We start from the raw sequence: 21,354 nt of genomic DNA on the forward strand, positions 1-21,354 counted from the left end.
ATCTACACTCAAGAAATATATGGGAAAGTATATAGGAATATATATGGGGAAACCCATACTTTAGGAAACACAAGGTATATAGTCACTCAGTGGGATATTATTCATCAACAGAAAGACTAACAATATAGAGCAATTCTTAGATCAATTAAAAAGTAGGTTAAAATAAGTAGTTAGTAGATTAAAATCTTAAAACATGCATCTGACAAAGGACTAGGAAATATGGAAAAATGGTTGAGTTGTGTTAGGATGAATGATTGCATCTTTTACTTCTGTTTTCCAGACTATCTGTAGCATGATTACGTTCATAAATCAGATATCCTACATCCTCCTGACCACGTAGAGGGGAACGTTATTTAGCCTCCACTAATTTAGAATTTATGATTATCTGGCCAGAGATTAAATTGGAATTTCCTTGGTTTATGGGCAGAAACAAAATTATAGGGAAAATGTTTAAATTACTCGAGGAATTCAAGCCCAAAGTCATACTTGAACATATTCTTAATTAATCGAACGCATTTGAAAGAAGGAGAACTGCATGAAAAACTTTTTTTTTTTTCCCCACCACATCAGACTACAGTCGTCTGACCCAATGATTTTATTCTTTGTGTGGCATGAAATGGGTGAGGTGGTGTATAGTGTTTGAGAAGTAAGAACACAACACATGGTGTCCGGTGGCTGGCGTGGCTGGAGGAGATGGGTCTTTCTGTTGACTTTTCCTAATACAGTAATCAAGGTCCACATCTGCTAATCGGAGGGATTCTCTCCTACCAACTTTCTTCAAGATTGGGTTCCTGATCTTTCCAAAATGAAAATGCCATACAAAACCAACAAAACCCAACTACAGGCAATGAAAGATCTCTGGTGTATAGGAAATGGGGTGACTGCTTTCGGGACTCCCCTGTGCTCCAGAGCATGATAATACAAGTTATTCATTTTTTTACCAAAAAAGTTATTCATCCTCACTAAAAACTCCTTTGACTTTTTATGACTTCAGGATCCTTTTAATAACACACTCATTTTATATAATAATCTCCGAGTGTAATGCAGTGCACATACCTCTCTCCCGGACCCCATCCTCGAGGCCTCCGCTCCCGCTCGTTACAGACCGGGTCTGGAGCAGGAACTTCCATCTTCCTCTTTGCATTTTAATGCTTATCGTAAAAAGCGTTATGAGAAGTTCCAGGCAGTTTCATTTTGAAAGCACACCCAGCAATTTTGATTTCATTAGAACGTTAAGCTCCGTTTACTGTTCTTGGCTTTACGAGGGTCATTTGCTGGGACCGCATTTAGCAGTAGGTCTTGAGGTGTGTCCATCCCCGCGTTTCTGCAGGAGAAGCCACTCGGGCCCCCTCTGTTGACACGGGGCACTGTGCTGTGCCGCTTTTGCCCCATGCGTGGCCCAGCCCATCGTGAGCTCAGCACGCCCCCAGTTCTGCAAATTGTGTGTGTTCCTCCAGCATATGCTGCCAGATGCTTCTCGAAGCATTGAGCATGGGTGCAGAGAGGGGCGTGCACCAGACAGCATCAGGAAGACACAGCGGAGCCTCCAGGAAATGCCACAGTTTGGTTTTTTTTTTTTAAAGATTTTATTTATTTATTTGAGAGAGAGCGAGAGCACAAGCAGGGGGAGAGGGAGAGGGAAAAGCAGACTCCCCGCTTAGCAGGGAGCCTGACGTGGGGCTCGATCCCAGGACCCCGGGATCATGACCTGAGCCGAAGGCAGACACTTCACAGACTGAGCCACCCGGGTGCCCCCAAAATGCCACGGTTTTGACTTTTCTGGGAAGTGGTCACTGAACAGTTTACTAGGGGCTTGAGGGAATTGAGTGAGTCTAGCAAAATGAAAACAGAATATACCTGTGATCAGAACCGAGCCACGCCGAGGGGTGAGAACAAAAAAAATAAGCAAAGGCAGCGGTGTTTCCCCAGGGAGCCCTGACGCCCCCTCCGGGGCATGGGCCAAGGGCAGAGGCTGCCCCCAGCCCCCTCAGCAGCGCAGGTGAACTGCGCGTTTCCCAGCCGCAGACGGGAACAACACTGTGTTTAGTGAGCCCTTGAGAGCTTGATCAGGTGCTCTTGCGGGGCTCTTTTTTTTTTTTAATTTTTTATTGTTATGTTAATCACCATACAGTACATCATTAGTTTTTGATGTAGTGATCCATGATTCATTGTTTGTGTATAACACCCAGTGATCCATGCAGAACGTGCCCTCTTTAATACCCATCACCGGGCTAACCCATCCCCCCACCCCCTCCCCTCCAGAACCCTCAGTTTGTTTTTCAGAGTCCATCGTCTCTCATGGTTCGTCTCCCCCTCCGATTTCCCCCCCTTCATTCTTCCCCTCCTGCGGGGCTTTTCTTTTAAGCTCCCTTTCAGTCAGGTGGGGTGGGAAGGGAAGACGAGACGGTTCCTCTTTCTCCAGAATATCCTGAGCCCCTCAGATAAGGGCGATGTGTGCCTGTTGCACAAATCCTCTCCCAGAAGACATACAGCCAAGGGGCCTTGTGTCCTTTGCATTCATGCCACTTTGCCAGCAGGAAGGAACTGACATCAGCTACATGCCCCGGCGTGCCAGGCGCTCGGCGCAGGGTGCTTGTGCCATGTGACACATTCATTCCTCGAGGGGCCCCGGGGGGTTAAAGGGTAGGGTCCAGGTTTATCTACAAGGAGACTGGGGCTCAGCATAAGCAGGGGACCCCCACGGATGCCCCCAGCAAACCACCTCCACTGGGGTTTCCGTGACCCCGGCTGGTGGAGGTGCTGGAGTCAGAGTGGCCCAGCCCTCCCCCCAAAATGGGTGCGTCACTGCCAGTTTCTGCGTAAGATCAAAGTGGTGCCTCATTCCACCGTGGACGAGGGGACACTCCTGGAAGAGCATCCCAAGCTGACTTATACCAGGACCTGGAGGGGAGGGCACGAAGGCACACCCCATGTACACGCCCACCCACGTGCCCGTGCTCACACACACGCTACCTGCCGAACAATCTGACAAGTCCACATTCTTGCGATTTGTTCGGGACGTCTTGGCCTTGATAAGTTCCAGCTTCGGGACATGGCCGACGGCAGTGCTGTATATAGGTGAGATTATTAACTACAAAGGCGAGCTCATTTCCTACGCGTGTTCACATCTTTAAATGCAGTCTGGGTTTGCCGTGCTCTGACCTGCTCCCACCATGATGTGAGCCGTCTGCCCGGAACTCTGGCACCTCGCTTTGTCCCTACGTTGTAGGTGGCCCACATGGCCGCGTGTGGCTGATTACCCTTCCCGGTGAGGTCTTTGCTCCCCGGTTTGATGATGCATTCAGCGAGAAATACAACGTGGCTTAAAATCCCTTTACATTCCCCCATCTCTCTGACATGGCATTTTAATTATTAGGAATCCAGTCAATAAATATTTGTTACTAAAAACTCCATTCCACTGACTTCCCCCGTCATGGTTTCTCATGGTTCAGGATGCCTTTAAAAAGTTGTTTTTTTGTTTTTTTTTTTTAAGAAAAACGAAACAAAGAAAATGCACAGGCAAGATTTATGTATTTGGTTGGGGGAGGGGAAATTAAACTTCTCATAATAGTTTTTAAATTAAATTTCGTACTTGTCCAAATCCTTTCCTTCTCCACCCCTTCCTCTGATATTCCCTCACTCATTAAAGCATAGGATTTTGATGGTATTCACAGGGAAGCTGATTTACTGGAATAAAGAAGTTCTTTAAGTCTTAAATGTTGGAACCTTCCCAGTGTGTCTGAACCGGGTTTCAGGTTTTACTGGCATTTTGTTGGCAGGGCGGTCTTTGGAGCCCGTCCTTATTTGAGCGCGTTTCCTGACACCTTTGGCGGTATGGTACTATGTGTTTTAGATTTAAAAAAAAAGAAAAAGTTTAAATAGAAAAGCATATATAAACATATACAGAAGATTGATTATAAAATGTCAAGCAAAATAAAAGGGCAGTAAAAACTCTCAACAATTAAAAAATGGGAAGCATTTTCTCTTTAAAGGGGCAGTGAAAGGCAGGATGAAGGTAGTTATCGAAGAGAAAAGGTCCAGGAAACCCCAGGAATAGCTGACTTCCCACCTGCTCATCCTCCTCTCTCTGCACAAGTATCCTATTGAAATACGGATACGGATACTGCCCGTCCTAGAGCGCTGGACACATGGTCGCTCCCTGCCGTTGTCGGGGACACAGATGTTCTCCAGCTGAGCTGGAGGGAAAGCTTGTGGAGGTGAGGGTAGGGGGACAGGACCCCACCTGGGTTGAGGGTGTCCCCAGAGACCAGCCACCCAGGGGATCCTTTGCCACTCCGGGGCCTGAAGCAGTATTTCCCAGAGCCCCTGGGCAGATCTGTGAGAGGAGAGGCTGAGGCCCAGTGTTGGGAGAAGGTGAGTAGGATCCTCTGAATCCTAAAGCTGGCGTCCCATTTCATGGAGACACACTGAGAGTATTTCCCCAAAGACCAGGAACAAGGCCAGGAGGCCCACTATCTCCACTTCTACTTAACATCATCCTAGGGATATTAGCCATTTTAGGTAGATGAGAGAAGTCCAACATGGGCGTACAAATTGGAAAAGAAATGAAACTGTCTCTGCACTTGATGTGACAGCGGAGCTGGGAAATCTTCGAGAATCAACGATAAAATTCGCTGAAACAATAAAAGAATTCAGCAAGGGAGCAGGATTTTAAGTGGCCCGCCGGCACGGAGCCTCACCCGAAGCCGGCCTCACGGGGCCAACGGAGTTGGGTAGAAAATGCAGTTGGGGAGCGGGGGGTTTGGAAAATAACCATTTGAACGAAAATCTGTTACAGAATTGGATTCTGAACCAGGTTTAGTTCATGGGGGCCGTAAACCCAGCGTATCATGGAGCAAAGCCGTGCATTAAAGAAAGAGGCCCCTTGTCCCGGTGAATGAAGAGTTGAGCTGGTGCTAAGCTTCCTGGTGGAACGAGCTCCGACATGTTGCTGGATCTCTGGCGGGGTGGGGTGCAAGGAGGTCTTGGGGGAGAGGTCTGAGCTGCGAGAGGGAGAGAGGAAGGGTGATGTTCAGGGCAGTAAGGTGGTGAAAGAAGCAATGGTTGTGAGGCCAGCTGGCAGGGGCAGGAAATTCTTGCTCATAATTACCCTCCAAGCAGCGATGGGATTGGGGTGGAAAAAGGGGCCCCAGTGAGGGCCTGAGTGGAGGGTGGAGCCTCCCTTTCGAGAGGAAGAAATTCATTACCTTCACGTTGCTTTGTCTGCCCAGCTGTTTCAGCAGCCCCTTGGCTCTCTGGGTAAAGAAACGATGCGAGTTTGGATATAAATTTGGTGAAGAAAGATTGGCATTTGTGAAACAAGAATGCATACAGAGTAGGGAAAACACCCACTCAGGCAGGGCTGAGCAAACAACTTCGGTGCAAGTGTGGTGGTGTTTCTTTTTTTTAAATTTAAGGTGACTCTATTTTAATTCTAAAAAACTGCAAGAACCCCATTCCGATTTTACACTTTGGGTGTACATTTTCATAACTTTCCGGGGAAACGTATAACCCCCAGGACCGCCAAATTTATACAACTCGAAAATGCATTTTAAGAGACTGGTGGCATTTCTACCTTCAAATTTTGTTTTGATAAAAGGAGAGATGTTTTTGGCAGTGACTCACAAAGTGGGCCTCTGAGCCAGGCAAACCTGGTTAACTGTTCTGGGACCTCACCAGGCCGTTAACCTCAGCAAGCCACCACTTCCTCGTGAGTAAAATGAGACCACGTGGCAATGGCCATCACGAGAGCCACTGGATTGTTTAAGTGAGAAAATTGCCCATATTAAGGGCCCAGGCACATGGTTGGGTGCTCAGTAAATGGTACCATTGAATTATGCAGTAACCTTGCTCTACTTTCTGAGGATCTAAAGATCCCATTCTTTACCTGTGATTGAAGATACATGTCTCATTAATTAATTAGCTCACAAGACTTTGGAAAAAATTCCTTTTTTTTTTTTAAAGATTTGTTTATTTTAGAGAGAGAGTGAGCACCTGAGCAGCGGGGGAGGGGCAGAGAAAGAGGGAGCGAGAATCTCAAACAGATTCCCCACTGAGCACAGAGCCTGATGCGGGGCTTGATCCCATGATCCTGAGATCATGACCTGAGCCGGAATCAAGAGTCAAATGCTTAACCAACTGAGCCACCCAGGTGCCCTGGCCTTGGAGAAATTTTTAAAGTGAGTGGGGAAAATGGTGCTGTGTTGGTTGGTGTACTTAACTGTTGGAAGCCTGTCATAATGAGGTAGTGATCAGGAGTACAAGTGCCATGTATGTGTGTGTGAGAGAGAGACAGAGAGAGACAGAGAGGGAGAGACTGAGACTGTCCTATCCCTTAACATGCTTCATGGGGCTGAAAACTACTCAGGTGACCGTGAATGAAGTCAATCTCGGGGAACAGAACACTAACAAGGAACTCAGACATTTCCAAGTCCAGTCTTGTATACAGTGGCGCTCATTGGTGTACCCTTTCTGATTGCCAATCCCTATGCCTTTCCCTCTTTCCCCTTGTCCTCAACTACCAATCACCACCTTAGCTCTAGAAAATAAAATCTCTTCATTTGTGGGCATGTATAGAAAAAGAATGCAGTACTTTATTTTAGGAGTTGTGATGGCCAGAGGAGAAAGGGGGCTTTTTCATGTAGCTCTGGGGATTTTTCAAGAAATACAGTTTTTTAAAAAAAATCATTGAGAAATAGCTTTTGGTGCAGTGCCAGGACACCAGCCTTTGCACCAGCTGTATCCTGATTACCTAGGGCATACCCACTCTCTCTGGAATTGGGATTCGATGGGTCTAAGATGAGGCCTTAACATCTATGTGTTTTGGTTTTGGTTTGGTTTGTTTGTTTTTTTTTTTCTTAAAACTCCACAGGTGGTTCCAATGTGCATCTTCATTAAAGGACCTAACCCTAGAGGCACCTTTGATTCTGTGACCAAAGGACTGAGTCATCTGTTAAAACTGAGTGAAAAATGCGGCACAAAACATCTAAATATCTTCTCAGCTTTTTCTAATGTTTTAATGAAGATGATTGAGAATCTTAAAATGGTTTCCCTTGTGACCTGTATCTTGTTAAATGTGAAGAATGCTCTGTGGAATGTCGGGAGACCTGGTCATTCGGGCTGATCTCTACCAGACCTGGTGCATACCTTCCTGAGAAAGTCCAGTGTCTATCTAGCCTGACGGTCGGGGGTGAAGTGGAACCTCAGTTCAGGTTCATAGGCATAAATTCCTTAACTCAGTCCATGGAAATGGGACTCACTGGTTGATCCTCACGTGTTGCGAATGATACAGAACTGCAGGTGCAAAGAGATTTGAGGCAGACCAGGAGTACTAAAGCCATTTCAAGAAGAAATAGAAAAGGCTTCCCTTGGAATTGTCCTATAGTATCAGCCAAAACTTTTTAGTCTTGTTGATAGGCAGGACTTCAGTAGAGAGAGCATGGCCATAAAGAAAATGAAGAAAAAAATTCAGATCCTCTTTAAGGAAGTAAATAATGTTGATACTTAAATCTGTTAAAGACAACACAAAAAAATACAGACCAGTATCATTTCTGAGCATTGATACAGAAGTAATAAATATTAAGAAACAGAATCCAGCACCACATTAAGAAAACAATACACCACGATCAAGTATTTTTTTCCAGGAATGCAAGGTTGGTTCAATATTGGAAAAAATAAATTAATATATTTATAGATATATTGGTTCTTTAATATGTTAATAGAGTGAAGGAGGAAAAACATATGGTCATCTCCATAGATACTGAAAAAGCATTTCATAAAATTCAACATCCTGTCTTGATAAATACGTTCCCAAAATAAGAATTAATGGGTATTTTCTTAATATGATTGCATGTGTGTGTGAATACTACAGATAGTGTCTTAGTGGAGGAACCCTAAAAACTAAGGGTTCCACTAAGGACAGAAACAAGGCAAGGATACTCAGTATCTCTACTTCTACTTAACATTGCACTGAAGGCATTAGCCAATCCAAATAGAGGCATAATTGAAAAGAGAAAAAAACTACCTCTATTAGCAGATGTCCTGATAGTATGCCTAGAAAACCTTAGAGAATCATTGACTCTCTAATTCAAACAATAAAAGAATTCAATGAGGGAGCAAGATATAAAATTAACGGGCAGGAATCTATAGTCTTTGTATGTACAAACAATAACCAGCAAAAGATATTATGGTATGCAATCACAATAGCAAGAGATAAGATAAAATACCTAATGAATGAACTTAAAAAAAACGTGTAAAATTTACATGAGATGATTTTGAAACATGTCTGAAATCCACAAAAGTAACCTGGAAAAAATGTAAGACGTTGCCTGCTGGTAGATAGGACAGTTTGCCATCACCAAAGTATCAGTCCTCCCCAAGTTAATTTATAAATTTAATGCACTTACGCCAAAAATACCATTTTTAAACAATTAAGCTAGACAAGTAGATGCTAATGTTCATTTAGAAAAGTAAATTTGCAATAATAATCAGGAAAACAATGAAAATGAAAAGCCATGAGGTGTTACTAGCCTTGGTGGATTTTATTTTATTTTTTTAAGATTTTTATTGTTATGTTAATCACCATACATTACATCATTAGTTTTTGATGTAGTGTTCCATGATTCATTGTTTGTGCATAACACCCAGTGCTCGATGCAGAATGTGCCCTCTTTAATACCCATCACCAGGCTAACTCGTCCTCCCACCCCCCCTCCCCTCTAGAACCCTCAGTTTGTTTTTCAGAGTCCATCGTCTCTCATGGTTCGTCTCCCCCTCCGATTCCCCCCCCCTTCATTCTTCCCCTCCTGCTATCTTCTTCTTTTTGCCTTGGTGGATTTTAAAACACGCTATAAAGCCTCTATAATTAAAACAGCATGTGAATAAATGGAAAGACTAGCAGAATGGAATAGAAAGTCCAGAAATAGACCCAAGTGCATAGAGAAATATAGTATATAATAAAGGTGGCATCTCAAATTCCTAGGCCAAAGATAGACTTTTTAACAATGATCCTGGAACAATTTGATATATATTTGGGGGGGAAAAAGATAAAATCAGACCCATCCCTTTCACCATTCATAAAAATAAACCCCAAATGGATCAGGGATTTAAATTTAAAGTGAAATCCTGTAAGTATCAGAAACAAGTAGATGAGTTCCTGTAGAACTTGGGTGTAGAGAAAGGCTCTGAAGACACAAAAAACAAGAGGCAGTAAAAGCTTACATAAATATAAAAAAAAAAAATCAGACATTTTTGCATGGTAAAAAAAAACACCATAAACAAAATCAGAAGACAACAAACTGGGAGAAAATATTGGCAAGATGCTACAGATAAAGCCCTACCGTTCCCTGATACATAATGCACTGTTAAAAATAGGCAAAAGACATGAACAGGTAATTCACACATAACTATCTATATAAACGGCTCTTAAATGTATGAAAAGTTTACAGGTAAGAGAAATGCAAATTACAACTACACTGAACGCCAGCTCACATGGCAAAAACCGAAAACATGTGACGTTATGCTTACTGGTGAGGTGGGGGGGGGCCCAGGTGTGCCATCCGTGGCTGGTTCATTAGTAATGCAGGGGACTCCAGCAGCGTCTAGCAAAGCTACATACGCATTTGCCTTCTGACCCAACATCCCACTCCTAGGAATTTACCTGAAGATCCACTTCAACAACACAAAAATATATGAGAACAAAGGTATTCATTCTACTGTCTTTTGGAGACGACCTAAATGAATAAGGCAAGCTACGTCCACACAGTGGGACACTCCTCAGCTTTAGAAGAGAATGAAGGAAGAGCTCTAAGAACTCACAAAGAGTGTTTCCAGATTATAGTGAGTGAAAAAAACAAAACACAGAAGGCAAAGGAGTATCTGCAACATGATAACTTTCTGCAAGGGAAAAAAAGGAAATAATATGCATGTATCTGTTCATTTGTGTAGAAGGACACACGGGAAGAATAAACCAGAAACTAGTGACATTAGTTGAATTGTTATTTACAGAAAGGAGTTAGAGGGAGAGATCCGGGTAGACGAGGTGAGTCGGGGAGCATGACACTTCTCAGTATGCTTTTCTGTATAGTTCTGATTCTTGGAACCAAGAATAAGAAAGAAACAAGAAATTACAGTAGGAAAGAAACAAGGATTGGAGGAGGGACCCCATAATGGGACACAGAAGTACAATTAAGCCTAACCTTATTTAGATGAATAACATAACCACACTAAAGTGAAAGACACAAAGAACAAGGCCAAGGAACTTTTAAACACAATGTTTGACTATGTACCCTCAGGCTAAGGACAAAAAAGAACTGTAGATAAATATTGAAGGCTAGTTAGTAAGTTTGTTTTTCACAGTAGCATGGGTCAGCAATTCTGAAACCACTTTCTGTGTATTACAGTATTGAGCAAATAAGTAAATATACTTGAGATAATGGGAGCCAGATTTATCATTATTGAAGAAGGAAGTTACAAATATAGAAAGGGGGAGAATAGAATGGACTGTGTGGTGTTGAATTGGAACTGGAGTTTTCAGTGGACCTCAGTGGTTTTTAAGGTGGATGGATGGATGGATGGATGGGAGGAGGGGTCAGAGGGAGGAAGGCAGGAAGGAAGGAAACACCCCCTTTTGCTATTTCCTAGTATCCAGATCTATTTTATAAATGTCATTTTTTTCGAGGTGCCTGAGTGGCTCAGTCAGTTAAGCATCTGACTCCCAATTTCGGCTCAGGTCATCTCAGGTCATGATCTCAGGGTCGTGGGATTGAGCCCAACTTGGCTTCTGCGCTCAGTGTGAAGTCTGCTTGAGATTCTCTCTCTCTCTCTGCCCTTCCCCGCCCCTGTCTCTCAAATAAATAAATACATAAATACATAAGTGTCATTTTTTGCTAGAAGGAACCAGAGCTCTGTGGAGAGAAGGCTGATTCCAAGCTGGGACTGAGAAATTTGAAAGTGAGTCTGGAACCTCTTCTTATGCCGGAAAGTAAGGAACTGCTGAAAGATGACAGGGACATGTCAGTAGGACATGGGAACCAGCCCCAAGGAGCTTCCACTTGCCAAATCTGGGGCAATTTGAGCATCAAAATAAATGATAGAAAACATGTAGTCTATTAAATCAAATGTGAATCCATAAATCCATTCTGATATAAATAGATAAATAAGTGAGGGAGAAACAAAAGCTCTTCCTTATAGTAGCATCCCATCAAGTAAACACAGAATAAATAATGAATCAAAATCATTATTTGGCAACCATCCAATAAATCATCTATTCAAACAAGATTCATTAGATGTTAAAACTAGTAGATTACATGTTATGAGAAACATGATATTTATCTCTCCCCAAGTACTTATTAATTATAATGGAAAAACAGTAACTTTGCAGTGGAAAACTTGGCATACACCACCTTAACCAAGTGGATCAGCGTTAACTCACCAACACTGGGACCCGACCGCTCCGTGCGCCTCCTGATGTGATGCACCAAGAAGGATACAGCCTCGCTAAGAACTTTGTTCTTGCCCAAAATGCTGGCCTGAGTCTCATCATGAGGAGATTCCAGATCATCTAAATCAAGAGGCATTTTACAAAATAACCATAATGTCTCACACTCTTCAAAAAATGTCTAGATCATGAAAGACAAAGACTAAGAATTGAAGCCAATTAAGGGAGATGACAACTAAATGCACCAAATGATCTGGATTCAATCCTAAACCAGAAAGAAGGTTGTGCTTTACTGTCAAGGGCCTTTTAAGGGCAGTGGGTGAAATTTGAAGACATTCCGTAGATGAGATCAGGAGTTGGCAAACTCTGGTCTTCGGGCCAAATCTGGCCTGCTGCCCATCCCTGTACCACTTACGAGCTCAGATGGTTTTTACATTTTTAAATGATTGGGAACAAAATGAAAAGAATGAAATCCCTATGACATTCTGGGAAAGGCAGAACTATAGAGACAATGAAGCCATCAGGGGTTGGGAGGAGGAAAGGAGGGATGAATAGGTGGGGTGCAGGAAACTATTCTACGTGGCAGTGTACATTTGTCCAAACCTGTAAAGCTGTACGGTACAAAGAGCGAACCTAATATTAAACCACGGCCTTTAGTCAATCATAATGTATCAGTATTGGTTCGTCAGTTATAACAAACACACTGCACTAAGACGAGGTGTTAATAATAAGGAAGCGGAGTGGGGGGTGAGGGTGTCTCTGGGAACTCTATACGTTCTGTAAACCCACAGCCGCTCAAAAAATAAAGCCTATTACAGGGCGTCTGGGTGGCTCAGTCAGCTAAGCGTCCGACTCTTGATCTCAGCTCAGGTCTCTGGTCTCAGGGTCGTGAGTGTAAGCCCTGCGTTGGGCTCCATGATGGGTATGGAGCCTACTTAAAAAAAAAAAAAATTAAAAAATGAAGTCTACTAAATTTTTAAAAATACTGTATTTTTCACATGAACAGTATATGAAATTTAAATTTCTGTGTCTATAAAGTTTTGCTGAAACACAGCCACACTTACTTATTTACATGTTGTCCACAGCTGCTTTCCATGCCCGGATTGTGGGGTTGGACAGTTGCAACAGAAACCCAGTGGCTCGCAAAGATTAAAGTGCTTACTCTCTGGCTTTTCACAGAAGAAGTTTGCTGACCCCCAGATTAGATCATAGTGTCGTATCACCGTATGAAGTTCCCGATTTTTATCACTGTAGTCTGATTACATAAAATAAGCCCTTGATTTTTAGGAAAGACACACTGACGTACAGAGGGAGAAGGAGATGTCATGGCTACAACTCTCATATAGCTCAGGCGAGAAAAATTAGAGAGGGACAGACAGACAGAAATCTGGGTGTGAGGGAAGGTCATGTAGGAATTCCTCCTATGATCCTTGCAGCTCTTCTGTAAGTCTGATACTATTTCAAAGAAAAAGGTTAAAAACAAAAGCAACATAGCGTTGGGGCTGGGAACCAGCCAGAACTTGATCTGTGTTCCTTTTTTGCTGGCTCTGTGGCCTTCCAGAAATGGTTTCACTTTTCCAAGACTGTGTCCTCTTCTGATTTGTGAAGCTCAGATGAGATAACACATGTGAAGTGCCACACGTCTCGCAAAAAAATCTGCATCAATTCCGGATGACCAAGTTGAAAGTCTACCCAGGGCCTGCAGGAAAACGGTTCCCAGATGTCTGCTCGCCATGTGGTCAAGATGCATCAGCGTCTGTCTTCTGAGCTGGCAGCCGCGTCTCCCACCAGAAGGCCCTCTGTTGGGGTAGATGGCTCATGGTAATGGCCGTTGACACGCTCCGTGGGGGGCCCCTCCACATCCAGCAGCAGAGGATGGACTCTGATCGTCCTGAGCGGTGGGTTGAGAAGATCCTGAAATCTGGTGACTCTTAGCGGAGGGCTCAGCACATGGTCTTGAGGTCCTGTGTGTGGTAGTTCAGTGAAGGTTCACGTCCATAAAGTGAGGATCTAGGGTCAGGACTGCTGTTGGACATGGTCACAGTCATAGCTGTGGCTGCTGGGTCGGTCTCTGACTACACAAGCCTACTGGTCCATCTGCGAATTCTGTAACTGCACATCTAAGGGAGAAGGAGGTGATGCTCAGACATCCATTATTTAGGGTGCGGTGTCAGGGGTAAGAAATAGTGGCTTGTGTTCATCTTGACTCAATGATACAGACCAACATCAATAAATCCTTGGTCTACTAGACAGGTGCCTCATTCCGAAAACTGAATCCACAGGACTCCCTCCCTGTGAGCAATGAAATGATTTAGGAGTAGTATAGGTGCGATCATGATGTTGGAGATAGGCAACATTAGCTGAAAACCCAGGAGTGGTTGGTATGCTAGGAGATACGGGAATTAAACAGCATCTCCGACAGAGGGTCTGACCCATCGGCATCCTTCAATAGAGGTACAGGTGGGCCTCTGCTACTGGGGGGTCCTGGAGGGGGGTCGTGATGGTGGTGTTCTTGGGCAGTCCAAGTTCCCTTTTCGCCTGCAGTTGAAGCACTCATCCTGTTGTACACCAAAAGAGAGGAAAGCAAATATGATGTAAAGTTTACTTATTTACAATATTCCAAGAGTGGACTGATAACAGGTTGTTACAGCTTTAAATGCCAAACCCAGAAGATAATGGAAAAATATATCAATAAAACTGCTGTATTATGGGGGCGCCTGGGTGGCTCAGTCATTAAACGTCTGCCTTCGGCTCAGGTCATGGTCCTAGGGTCCTAGGATCGAGCCCCACATCAGGCTCCCTGCTCGGCCGGGAGCCTGCTTCTCCCTCTCCCGCTCCCCCTGCTTGTGTTCCCTCCCTCACTGTCTTTCTCTCTGTCAAATAAAAAACAAAAACAAAAACTGCTGTATTATGTGCCTGTGTGCATCAGTGATCAAAATTATTTGCAGGTAATAAACCTAAAGAAAGTGCTGTCTTTAAAAAGTCAACCAAATAGGGACGCCTGGGTGGCTCAGTCGTTAAGCGTCTGCCTTCGGCTCAGGTCATGATCCTGGGGTCCTGGGATCAAGCCCCTCATCGGGCTCCCTGCTCAGGGGGGAGCCTGCGTCTTCCTCTCCCTCTGCCCCTCACCCTCATTTGTGATTTCTCTGTCTCTCTCTCAAATAAATTAAAAAAACTTATAAATAAATAAATAAAATTCAGCCAAATAGCTAGTTCAACCGACGGTTTATAGCTTTGCTAAGTGGGTTCAGAGACCCAAGAACTGAAAGGGAATATTTTCCAACCCCAATTACTAGTGTCAGTCTAAACGCTTTGTAGCCCCATGTGCAGATGTTAGTGCACGTGTAGATAAGAATGGGGGAGACGGGGGGGGGAGACGTACAGAGGATAGGCATCATCTCTAGAATTTTAGAAGAGTCCTAAAACACACACACGTTCCACTGCTCCGCCTTCTCCCTGGCCACCCTCTTTATCCCCAAGAGGGGGTCATGGGAGGTCTTCTGACAGCAAGAAATTCTAGGATCCACACAACAAAGAGAAAGCACTGTATTTAAGCACCCACCTGGTTCAACCCCCGGCATGTATTCTGTTTCCTTCTTATGGACACCCGAACAAGTGTTCCGTTTCCTGGGTGACTGGAGAGATTAAGGGAGATGGAGCCCCTTCCTCGATGTTAATTCTGCCAACACTGGGATTTGAATTTGAATCTTGATCTGATTCCCTGTCTGACTCTCTGCTCTGCTGGGGTGTTTCCAAAGTTCCTGGGGAACCTTTCCTTTCGTGCCAGAAACAATAGCCCCCCCACCACCACCCCCGGGGTCCCTGGGTGGCACCGTACATCCTTGGGACTGTCGACCCCAGCTTTGCGCCCACACGCCTAGCTGCCTGTTCAGAAGTCTCTGGTGCATCCCTGTGCATCACAGAGCCCTCCACGCTCCTTGCTCCATTTCACGTGGTGGTGTTACAAAAACTGCTATGCGTTTTTTCTAAAAACAGTGCTGTGCACTCTTGCATTGAAGGCAGCTTTAAAAAAAAAAAAATCGATTGCACTGATAGAATCAGACTTTTTAAGAACTAAAATACCTTGGTATTTTAGCTTAACTTTAAAAAAAGTACTGCCTGAATATGATGGTTGGTGTTTGCAATGTAATATATATTTTTTTAAAGTTTCTGAAATGAAGTCCAGCACTGTTTCCTTTGAACTACATAGATGTCAATGGGCTTATGCATAGCGGGAATTTATCTTCCAGTGAAGTCTTTAAAAATCAGAAATAGGGACTTATAAACGTGTGACTTCCTGGATCCTCCTCCTTCTGCCTCTTCCCTACTCCCTTGATTGGGTTCTTTTTCACATATAGAAAGCATGGAGGGTAGGGGGTGCTGTCTGAGAATGTGTCTTTCTGAACGCTAGGAATAAAGGAGATGTCAGAGCTGAAACTATCAGGGGGGTCAGACATCAAAGAAAAGGTGCAGCGTGTGCATTAAGAACACAAGTTGATAAAGGATGCCGGCAGCCACATGCCGTCTCCCCAGTCTGTGCAGGGACAGTAAGCAGACTCAGCCTGTCACCATTGCACAGGGCGCGTGCTCCCCAGGGAAGGAGAGCAAGGGACAGGCACGGCCGAACGTGCACAGTGTGCATTATGGGAGGCCCGTCCAGCGAGCCTGGCAAAAAAGCTCAGCCAGTTGGCTGCTCTTGTATCTCAGACCTACCATCTCCCCGAAGAGATGAGATCGTTCACCCAGTGAGCTGGTGGATGCATGCTTAACCTACTTAAAGCAAAGCTGAGTTTAAATACATCTTTTTAAAAATAGCATTTTTCCTGGCTCTAAAATGAATGCACCCCAAGTGTAGAAATACTGGAAAAGTCAGAAAAGTGTAAAGAAGAAAATAAAAGCCGCTTGGAATCTTGCCCCCCAGAGACTAGGGGGGACAACGTAAAGAAGTAATTTAGATCACGAGGTGTTGCTTACGTCCCCACCTTCTGGGGATTAACCACCACTATTGACGTGTGTCCTGTATTCTTCTAGAAATGCACACAGGAAGAAATAGCTTACATAAACGGGACCAAACGTGTGGTTTTCAAGCGTTCCCTCTTTATCATCAGTGTGATAAGAATGTCCAGAACTATACCTCCATAGCATCATTTTAAGAGCTCCACAGTAAGGAATTTCTCCAATCATCAGAAACCTATTTTGTAAAATATATCTGTGTATTTGTTTAAAAGGGGAGAAAGTCTAGAAGAATATACACTTTTAATGAGAAGAGGGACTTGTTTTCTGCTTTGTACTTCTCTGAATTTTTTTCAAATAATCACACTCCTCAAAATAACCAGAGCTAATATTGTGCTGTATTGTTGTGTTTTTTTTAAGATTTTATTTATTTGAGAGAGAGAGAAAGCCCAAGCAAGGGGAGAGGGAGAAGCAGGCTCCCCGCTGAGCAGGGAGCCTGACATGGGGCTCGATCCCAAGACCCCGGGATCGTGAGATCATGACCTGAGCCGAAGGCAGACGCTTAACCGACTGAGCCACCCAGGCACCCCTTGTGCTGTATTTCTTAACAATTTTAAAAAGAATATTTTAAAACATCATTAGAATCATGGTGTGTGTAGGGTTTTGCCTCCTGATTAAATCATCCGATGGAGTCCAGTGGACTTTTTTGGCTTTATCACAGATTGCTACATGATAGTTGTTCATGGGAGGATGCTATGATTTTTGTGTATTGTTCCTGATTTTTCACATTGTAAGGCTGTGATGAACAGTTGTGCCCCTAAATTATTTTGTTTCCCCGTCTGAATACTCCTCAGGATGCATTCCTGGAAGGATGGTCACTGGGTCAGAAGGTGTAAAATTTTTAAGGCTCTGGTTGCATATGAACAGACTGGTTTTAAGAATTTCTACTCCTTAATACTATCAAATAAGCTTTTGTTCATAATAAATGGGTGCTGTAGATAACTCTTATTGTCCTATTTAATTTTAAAGCAGAGCTTTTAGTTCTTTTCTTGAAATATTTTTGAAGAATTAATTACTAATGTTATATCTAAACATAAAAACCATGCTTATTTTTGGTCAGAATTTTTCAGAATAATTTTTAAGGGTAACCAATCATCTTTAAGAAATTTTAAAACAAAGAAAAAATCATCCTAATAAGGCCTAATAAATAATAAGTAAAGCCTAAGTAAATCTCCCTCCCTTTTCTATGAATTTTACATCGTTGGAATAAAAGTATATGTAGTTTTTTTACGGCTCTTTTTATTTAGCAGAGTGTTGCAAGCATTTCTTCCCACATACTCTTGATAACGTTTTTTTAAAAAGATTTATTTATTTGACAGAGAGACACAGCGAGAGAGGGAACACAAGCAGGGGGAGGGGGAGAGGGAGAAGCAGGCTTCCCTCTGAGCAGGGAGCCCGATGAGGGACTGGATCCCAGGACCCTGAGATCATGACCTGAGCCGAAGGCAGACGCTTAACGACTGAGCCACCCAGGCGCCCTGATAACTATCATTTTTAATGACCGTGAATTATTCCATTGACTTCACCTACCACAATGTACTCAACATTCCCCTGTTGGACACTTAGATGATTCCCACATTTTTACTTTTATAGCACTGTGGTGAATGTCGACCATTTCCTTAGGTTTGAATCCCCCCCCCCCAGTGGATCGACTGGGTCTGAATTTAAATTGTTGTTCGTTCAGAATTTTCACACAGCTTCCTACTGGCCTGTCTCCTAGCTTAGTCTTAATTCTTAAAGCTTTACTCCAACCACCTGGTGAAATTCAGGACGTTCCCGTTGGCAGGGCACCCACGAGGTGCTGTGATGTCCTCGGGAACCAAAGTGGTCACATTGGCAAAGTGACCCTTTGGGGTCTGGATGTTTCAGACGCAGGAGCAGAGTAGAAGGACGGAGCACTTTCCCCGCACGCCCTGTTGGTAAACTCGAGGGAGCGCGCTGAGCTGCCGGGCACAGAAACCTCTCATTCCACAGCCTTCACAAACGAGGAAAGAAAATCCACAGCAGTGGGGACCCGATCGTTAGGTAACCCCCTCCTATTTCTTCTTTTTTTTCCCCTGTTTCCTTCTGTGAGAACATCATCAGCCCAGGATGGAAAGGCATTTATGGTGTCTCCTTTGCTAAAGCAAACTCTGGCGACTTCATTTTCAGAAATGCAAAATTCGTGAAGTTCATAAATGCCTCTTTGTTGACCATGAGCCGTGTGGTTTGGCCCCCAGAGTTATCTCAGATAGCACAAATAAATCTGACGGCCTCTAGTTGTCTCAAACTGAGCATTACCTCCCTCCCCCGTTGTCCCCTCCTGCAGAAATTTCCTCTTGGCCTTCAGCTGCACAAACTCCGTCTTCTCATCAATATGCCCTGTTAACTGCTGCCAAACCTCTAGCAGTTGAGTGCATATGTTCCCTTAATCATTTCTCTTTGTTCTAGAAGTCTGTGTTGGTTTCTAAACCTCCCCCACCCCCTCTCCTAATTCCACCATCACCACCACTGGCTTATAGACACGACTGTCTACTGTCTACATGTTTATTTAAAGAACATCCTAGATGGCCTGCCATTGAGAAGGGCTTTTGCAGTCTGCTCACAGCGTGCTAAATCATCCCCCGCCCTCTCCCCTAGAAAAGTGTGTTAGCTGCCACCCGCAGCCTTCGGAGCCCAGGTGACGGGCTGCCGGAACTTTCTGGAAAGCATGAGGCTCCAAGAAGACAGTGTTACCTCTCGGCACAGACAAAGATTCCTTCTCTGTTTTCCGCTGGTCCGACCCCAGAAAAGGACGCTTTATTCTTGGAGCCCACCAGTGTATAGGAACAGTCGGTCTCAATGGGTTATTCATGGTGTCCAAGAGAAATACTTCTGGAGCTATGCTTCTTGTCCGATGAAAAGTGGGCTAGGCGGCCTGCTCGCTGGGAATGCCCTGTGCCTGTGGGACCCACCGGCCCCCTCCTGACGTGGCCAGGCTCCTCTTAGCAAGCGAAGGGGTCTTCTGGGCTCCTTGTGACCACGGTCTGCACGTACTGGTGCCCAACTCCGTCGGCCAGCATGCACAGGGAGGCACTGTGTTGTTGCTCTCTGCTTTTAAGTGTGTTTCTCCTCTTACCCTGTGTAGACCCCTCACCCCCTGCCCTGAGAGCACCTGAAGAACCACCAGAGCGGGGGTTCAGGGCCCTTTCTCCTCGGCTCGGGGGGTGCTCTGGAACCCTGGAAACTGTAATTGGAAAGGTCCTACAAATAACATCTCTCCATCCTCCCTCCCCTGCCTCTTCCCTCCCCCAAAAGTATCTCAGAGAGTCCCCCCCCGGCAGCTGCACGGACAGTGGACCAACCCGATTTTGTCTCTCTTTAATAAATCCTACCATGAACCATGCCCACTCTGTACCTGGTCAGCAACTTCTGGGAATGCAGAGGAAAGCCTTCCTAACACGGAGTTAAAATATGTAGAAAGTAGCTGGGAGGAAATTCTCGGTGTGAGGGATTGTTTTCCACCCCCTTTCCTTTTCTGAAGAAAAAAAAAAAAGGTTAATGTTGACTCATTTGGTGGAGATATAAGGCATTTTTCTGCCTATCCCCAAAGGGAAGTTTGCATTCTTTTAAATGAAACCATTTTAAAAGCAGAACTCAATCCTAAAATGATCCATGGTTCTCCGGACTTCTCAGAAGGTGTAGATTTATTTACTATAGTTAAAACATAATTAGTTCTCAGGGGATAGTGTATCTTTTAAACGGCTTTATTGCCACCATATTGGCTTTCTGAATAATCAGAAACTTCTGTTATGATTATGGTCTAGTGTTCGGACAGAAACGCACCGTAAGTAGAAACAAATGTCAGAAACTGCTAGTTGTCACTCGGAGTAAGGGACACCACATCAGAGGGGGAAGAAAGAATGTCCTGATAGGATATTCCAAAGAAATGGAATCAAACAACATCTTAAATGAACTAACAGCTCAGGCGGGCACCCCAACCCCAATCTTTTTTGATTCAATGGTGTTTTCTTTGTCTCTTCTCCTTCGTTATCACTACAGAGGCTGGGAATGGGGTCAGTATCCCTCGAAACCCGGGAAATGGCCCTTTTTCTTCTCCACACACCCCCGCAGATGAGTGCGAACAGGTCCTCCTTTCGTCTGAGCCGTAGGCTCTGCTCTCGTGTCCCTGTCCTGGCTGACCAGTCTTTCCCACCGTTTGCAGGTTGATGTTTGAGATCCCGCAGGAAATGGGGTTAATAGCCATCGCAGTCCGCCAAACGCAGGGCAAAGGTCAGTCATCTTTTGTTATCGTTTCTGTTGTTCTGTTCTCTAAAATCTGTGACTCTTGTGGCCAGGTTGCCCATTGATTGTGTGTGCTGATCACGGAGAAGACTCCCATTAGGAGTGCTTGTTTTCACACCCCCTAAAATGGAGGAAGAGGGAGGGAAATTGATCAGAAGACTGAGTCTTGGTAGAATTAAAGCTTTCTCTCGAGCGGAGATGGTTATTAATCACTGGACATTCGCTGGGGATGGTTTTAACATTCCGTCACCTACATCTTGTAAATTCTTTCTGACACATTCTAGGCATTGCAGTGTGTGAATCGTTACTGTGTTATAGAGACATTTATTTGCCCGAAGGTTCTCGGGGACGTGCCTTCTGGGTCCCTGTTGAGTGTCCCGTGGAGAGCCCTTTCGTCTGCTAGCCCCCACCCCAGCCGCACCGGAATTTCCATGACCAGTGGTCAATGCCCCTTCACAAAGTGACCACAGAGAAGCCAAGGGCTGATCCGAGCTTCCGCCACCTGCTGACCCCCAGACCCTCAGAAACGAGAGCCCGCATCCTCCCAGAATCCACTTGGGGTCCAACCGCAAGCAGACTCTGTGCTCAGTGGTCCCGCCGGAGGCACTTGGCCCCCGCCGGTGCCAGGCCAACCCAAACGT

At 44.6% G+C, this 21,354-nt stretch overlaps 1 protein-coding gene across 6 annotated transcripts in view; it reads left to right on the top strand.

Annotated features, from left to right (window-relative positions):
• HLCS (holocarboxylase synthetase) overlaps positions 1–21,354 on the top strand; it is a 227,620-nt gene that overhangs the window by 192,170 nt on the left and 14,096 nt on the right. For all 6 annotated transcript variants that reach the window (XM_078074352.1, XM_078074449.1, XM_078074388.1 and 3 more), the window contains one exon: positions 20,634–20,701. In XM_078074352.1, coding sequence (XP_077930478.1) covers positions 20,634–20,701 — 68 coding nt within the window. The remainder of the gene's footprint in view (positions 1–20,633; positions 20,702–21,354) is intronic.

The sequence above is a fragment of the Halichoerus grypus genome, chromosome 1 (assembly GCF_964656455.1).
Source record: "Halichoerus grypus chromosome 1, mHalGry1.hap1.1, whole genome shotgun sequence".
NCBI classification, from domain to species: Eukaryota; Metazoa; Chordata; class Mammalia; order Carnivora; family Phocidae; genus Halichoerus; species Halichoerus grypus.